This window comes from Polistes fuscatus, unplaced genomic scaffold (assembly GCF_010416935.1).
Source record: "Polistes fuscatus isolate 324 unplaced genomic scaffold, CU_Pfus_HIC Scaffold14, whole genome shotgun sequence".
In the NCBI taxonomy this organism is placed as follows: Eukaryota; Metazoa; Arthropoda; class Insecta; order Hymenoptera; family Vespidae; genus Polistes; species Polistes fuscatus.
In genome coordinates this window covers 3,004,034-3,010,176 of record NW_025113042.1, presented here as the reverse complement: position 1 = coordinate 3,010,176, position 6,143 = coordinate 3,004,034, and the positions used below count along the sequence as shown (strand labels likewise).

Sequence of the window (6,143 nt, the reverse complement as noted above, 5' to 3'; positions counted from 1 at the left end):
TTTATTATTATTATTATTATTACTGCTATTATTGATTTTTTCTTTTTATAAGAAATATACAAATATATATATATACACAAAATAAAAAAAAAATAAAATATTTAAAATATGACTTTCTGCTTATCTAAGGCATGACTATTAATATTTATGATAAAGCATATTTGAAATATTTTTAGTCACTATTTAGTACCTTCTAGAAAAAGAAAATAATTTTGGAAACAATTTAGTAATATGGTTGATTTTTTCCAGACCAATCCCTGCAAACATCCGATAATTTTTATGCGGGATGTGGAATTTGAACATCTACAATCACTGCTGGAGTTCATGTACGCCGGTGAAGTAAACATTTCACAAGCTGAATTGCCTACTTTTCTGCGTACAGCCGAATCTCTACAAATCCGTGGTCTCACCGACTCTCAAAGTAGTCAGCACAACAACGAAAAGGTATATTATAATGTGATAATATTTTGTATACGTTAATTTATATTAAAAAAGACAATTGTCTAATTGAAATCTTATGTAAAATATTTAGCACTTGAAGACAAATAATGTTCACGCATCAAATGGCCGTGGTCTGATCTCACCGAGCTTGGACGATGAGCGCAGTAAAACTCCACCACCATCGAGCCCTCCACCACTAAAAAGGCTGTGTAAAAGAAGTGATTCACCTCAAATCTCTAGTCCAATACCTACTGTGACGCCTTGCGCTAGCAGTACACCTCTCTCACGACCGCTTATAGAGCCGCAAGTTCAGCTTGACTGTTATAAGGATATTGATATTGTGGAGGTAATTATAATTAATATATGAAATTTAATAATTTCTGTTGTTATCTCTTACATCATATACATATATTATCATTTCAGCCAAAAGTAGAGCTACCTGAATATGGCAGCGATGATGATTGCTCATCGAAACAAGAAGTTAACGCGTTACCTGGTGGTTTCCTTAGTTTGGATGGTGGTATGGAAGTGTTACCAACATATCCACCATCTTTTCAAGGTATAACTTTTGTTGTTGTTGTTGTTTATTGTAAATAAATAAAGAATTTATTTAAAAAGTTGAAGTTAAAAGGAAGATGTTATAAGATGGGTTATTTTTAGGAACCAGTATGGAAGGTGGCATGCCTGGACCTTCACATGGGAACAATGAGCTGAATCAAGAGCAGCAAGGTGAGTCTATGATTTATACTTTTTTGGTAGTGCGAGCACCATTACAAACAGCAACAACCTAGCCATTACATCAGAACTGTATAATGAGAGTAGAAGCAAGGAAGGAGAAAGGAATCTTGATCGTTTGAAATGGTAAGCTCGTGTGTAGCTCGGTAGGTCTTGGTAGGTGGTAGGAGACATTTGACACTCAGAGGCTAAAATAGGCCTAAGTCCACAGAGTGCAGTTTGCAGTTAATCAGCTGTATTGTATGAACGTTACCGATATAGCCCGAATACCATTAACAACAATGTCCTGCGTGTACATAATTAAAAATACCCATCCCAATAAGCTTCATAATTTTTTTGTTCTCATGCTTTCACGCGCGTATATATGCATCGCGTATATATGCGTATATACATATATATTAGTACTACACCTTAACGCTGCATTCAGACTCTGACGAGTAAGTGCTTCTTGTTAAATTTAATGCTCCAGTAACTTCGTCAACGAGAGCCATCTTGCTATCACCAGCATCATTTGCTTTCTTGTTTACTAATGATATCAAGATCATATTTACGATCTCGGTCGGTTATATAAATGTGCTATGTACATATTGCTTTGATTTGAAATGATAAATTACTTTTATATACATTTCGTTTCGTGCACTATATATTTCTGCATTGACTTTTCTTAAAGAAAGTGCAATGATTATTTGATAATTAGTTAATACACGCACAGAGTTATACTAAGATATTTATTGTGCAAGAGCACTACTCTATTGTAGTTATATCGTCCATTTTATTTGTCGCGAAAATGAATTAAATTAAAATTTCCATTATCATTGATTGAAAATGAGATAAAAATAATCTTTATTACGATTACCGAGATAGATTTATAACTCATTTAATGGTTAGCAGTATTAATGCATATAAAAAGTCTGATTTTCTGTGTAACATGCACGAGTCCACCATACCATGAAACAGTTCACAAGGCCAAGACCATTATTCCTAACGGATTCTCATTATTCGCTGATCCATGCTTACCATTGTTTTCAAACTATGTGTTTTCCCTTACCACAATATCGTTATGTTATCTATGATTCGATTCATTATATCCTTGCAAGTTGCTATCTTGCAGGATTTACATTATACATGTACCGTGCAGGCAGCAAATTTGGGTAGTGCTAAATAGGGTTTTTGCTGGTTGTTGCTGTCCTGTGGTGGGTGGTATCATTTTGATATTATTCATGGTGTGAATAAAGCGTGGTGCTATGCTATGGTAACGTGTTATGCTGTGGGCTGCTACCGGTTAGAGCAAGTTGTGTGTGTGTTGCAGCTGACCTGCGTAAACTGCACTCGCTGGACCCACGCCCCTGTCCTGTGTGCAACCGCATGTACAGTAACTTGTCCAACCTGCGGCAGCACATGCGCCTCATCCACAACCCTCAGAGTGTCACATGCCCTCTATGTAACAAGCCCTTCAAGACCAAGCTGTACCTCAAGCGTCACCTGGTCAGTTTCCACGAACTCAGTGTGGCGGACAGGCAACGTCAGGAGGAAATCTACCATCATCAGGTTAAAGTTCAGGTTCAAGGACAGGGTGGTCAAGCACAGGTTCAGGGTGGAGCTCAGGCTCAAACACAGACACAAGTTCAGGCTCAAACACAGGCTCAAATTCAGGCTCAAACGCAAGCTCAGGTGGATAACAAAGTGCTCTTGACTGCTTCTGCTCCACTCTCTCGTCTTCCCACGGAAGATACCGGGGGGAGCGGAAGTGGTAACGCCGTAGAACCAAAGCTGAGAGCGTACCAGGCACAGGCCGGGGATAATTCTTATTCCGTAGAGGTTGCTCAAATTGGTGATACGAAGCATTTTGCGAGCGGAATATTGCAGTTCGATGCTTCGTATAACTAATGTATAGGTTTTTATTTATTTTTATTGTATTTCCCAGTATCATTTTGTGATATATAGAGAGCGAGATGGAGTCAAGTTAAAATTTATTATTTAGTGAACTTGTGATTCAATAGGAAACGTATCTTTACAGTTGATCGACAAGTATAGATAGAAATAACGTTACGATACAAGGCTGATTCTGTATTTAGGTGATCAGAAACTACTACTGTGCAAGATGAGGCACGGGTGTAATACGTAATTCGAAATTATTTAAAAATGACGTACGGAATTGCAATACTAAACGAAAGTGCGTTGTCATCGAATGCGCAACGTTTATCCGCATTACACTTTTATTTCTGTGCGTAAATGAAAAGTTTATATAGGTCGTATCTAACTCGACTATCATCGATACGATTATTAAACCGTGTACATAGGTTTGGGAGACTAGTTTACATATAATATCCCGTGCCTATTCATCATATAAAGATGATGAATGTTAATAAGGGGGAAATAACTAAAAAATATGCCGTAGGTGGAGCAGCCATCCCACCTCGTACTGATAATTCTGCAGCCGGATACTTGTTGTTTTATTTAATGCTATACAGTGTTATACAGACTACAGATATTTACAACAATATTATATTCTTACAGAGAATTATATTTACTTTATTATTGCAGCGCAATGTGCAATGACATAGCTCGTACATGATATATTTTTCACATGCATACATTGCAATATACAGCCAATCGACAGCTCAACAGAGTAATAATATTTATTATTAACAGTTATCAACAAACCGTGATCGCAACTATGCAGCAGATTGAATTAAACAATATATAATAAGGGGGCATTGTTTGTGCTGGTTTTTTTCTCGCATGAACTTTGGAGAGGATTTTCTTTTTTTGTTTCGTTTTTATATATACACATGTATTTAACTAATTTCTTTTTTTATTAGTGTCTCTTTACTTAAATTTATATGATTTTAAAATACTCGTCGAAAATCTTGAATTCGGCGAGTCGCATCAGTATTATTAGGAATTATTTTGAAAATATCTTTTGTGGATTAGGTAATTCGAAGTAGGATTTTTCTTTATACTTATATATGAAAGTAAATTCACGAATAATATCATTATCATGCGTATATTTGAAATTTTTTGATAATGCATGTTTATTGGTGATTTACGCGTTTATGGTATTATATCTTTCCTTTTCTTTTTATCTTATTTTTGTATATACACAGATTCACATTTTTGAGTTTACGTAATGTTTGTTTTTTTTCTTTCTTTCTTTAGTAGGTTTAAAAAAAAAAAAGAAAAAAAGGTATCTTTATCTTTCTTTCATTCGACGTTAGTATTTTTAATTATTATAATTATGACAGAAATAAGCCAGCATAGACTTCTGCTACACAATTCCATAGCCATAGTACCACACAGTACAACTCAGGATCTTTTATATTATATTTTACAGATGACAATAGTTCCATAAGTACGATTATTTAGAATAACGATTCTAAGAAATAACTCGACAATTATGTTACTTAGAATCGTCATTTAAAAAATCGTACTGTTCAGATGACAGGCTCCTTACCTCACATACAATCAAATTACTAAACAGATGCAGCTATATATTATTATAATATATTTACATACAACAATTTTACAATAGTACCGGAAAGTTGCAACGACTGCAACTAACACATATTACCAATATTATACAAACGGTTTTTATTATCTGTTATTACATTGGTAAGTGATTGCAATGTTTTTTTACAAGTTAAATGTACTGCGAATGTACATTCGAAACTTTTGTTTACAATACAAATGGATGCCCAGCATAAACTAACAATTAGTACCGAAATAAGATTAGATTATAAATGTTGCATATCATATTATAATATTGTTATACATTTGCCAAGCAGAGTTACATTCGCCAATTGTCAGGCATTGGATCAGACGCAGGCTTTCATTTAAATTTTTATTTGAAGAACAAATAAGGAAAAAAAAAATCATTAAAAAAAAAACAGAACAAGAAGAAAAGAAAAGACAAAAGTAACAATATAATTCCAAATCACGTTCTTAACAACACAGTAATATATAATTGAAAAATTGACGAAGCGCCTTGATAAGTGTTTTCAATACAACCGAGATTTCAGTCCTTTTTATACAATTTTAGAATTTATTCGTGTATATTTTACAGGATAACATAAGATCGTAGTATTAGTTAAATTTTTCTTTTAAAATGGCCTTACATTTTAATCGTATAACAACAACAACAACAACCAAGACACAAATACACACAACAAGAGGTTTTTATTATACAATAATAATATAAATGCAATAGAGAGATATATGACAGTAAATGTACAGTTCTTTGTTACAGTCACACCGTTGATTACGGTTAATGTATTTAATCATAGCTCCGTCTAAGAGAGTACGACGCGTGCTCTCTTTAACAACAGAGTTTTTTACCACTAGTGCAAATTAAATCCGTTGAATTTATAATAATGGCGTTACTTTGAAAAAGGCCTAATTCACTAACTTTTTATATCGTCTCATAAATATATATAAATCTATATATATATAAATATATATAAAAACATATATATATAAAACTGATCCATTGCCTGAGATCCATATACACTATGTATATCAGAGTGATGTGTTACAGAAATATCACACAATAGTAAGCATCATTTGACAAGCCATACTTCGCTGGGCATTGGAAACCGGTTACCTAGCTATATTACTACTACACAGTGCAGTTTTTAAATCTCACTGTTACACTTACAATTATGTCGACTTCTGATTGGGTGTTCGATGGTTGAAAATTAAAACCATATATATTGTGGGTGACAGTTGAAACAAATTACAAATTAACATTAAAAAATTAAAAAAAGGAAAAAAAACAAAAACAAACCAAAAACCAAAATAAAAATAAAATCAACAAAAACAAATCATACACACAAAACATTACAAAGCTAATGCAAAAGTCGATCGTTCGGTTTATGGGTATATATATATATTTCCATATATGTATATGCGCGTCAAAGTTATACTTTTTAAACAGATATAATAGAATGAAAAACAACAAACAAACAAAT

General features: G+C 33.5%; 1 protein-coding gene across 1 annotated transcript in view; it reads left to right on the top strand.

Annotated features, from left to right (window-relative positions):
- LOC122514108 (zinc finger and BTB domain-containing protein 37-like) overlaps positions 1 to 6,143 on the top strand; it is a gene marked incomplete in the record, with an annotated part of 52,299 nt that overhangs the window by 5,758 nt on the left and 40,398 nt on the right. Inside the window, 4 exon segments of the mRNA XM_043630767.1 lie at positions 250 to 444; positions 533 to 787; positions 865 to 1,000; positions 1,102 to 1,170. Of these exon segments, the coding sequence (XP_043486702.1) occupies positions 250 to 444; positions 533 to 787; positions 865 to 1,000; positions 1,102 to 1,170 (655 nt within the window).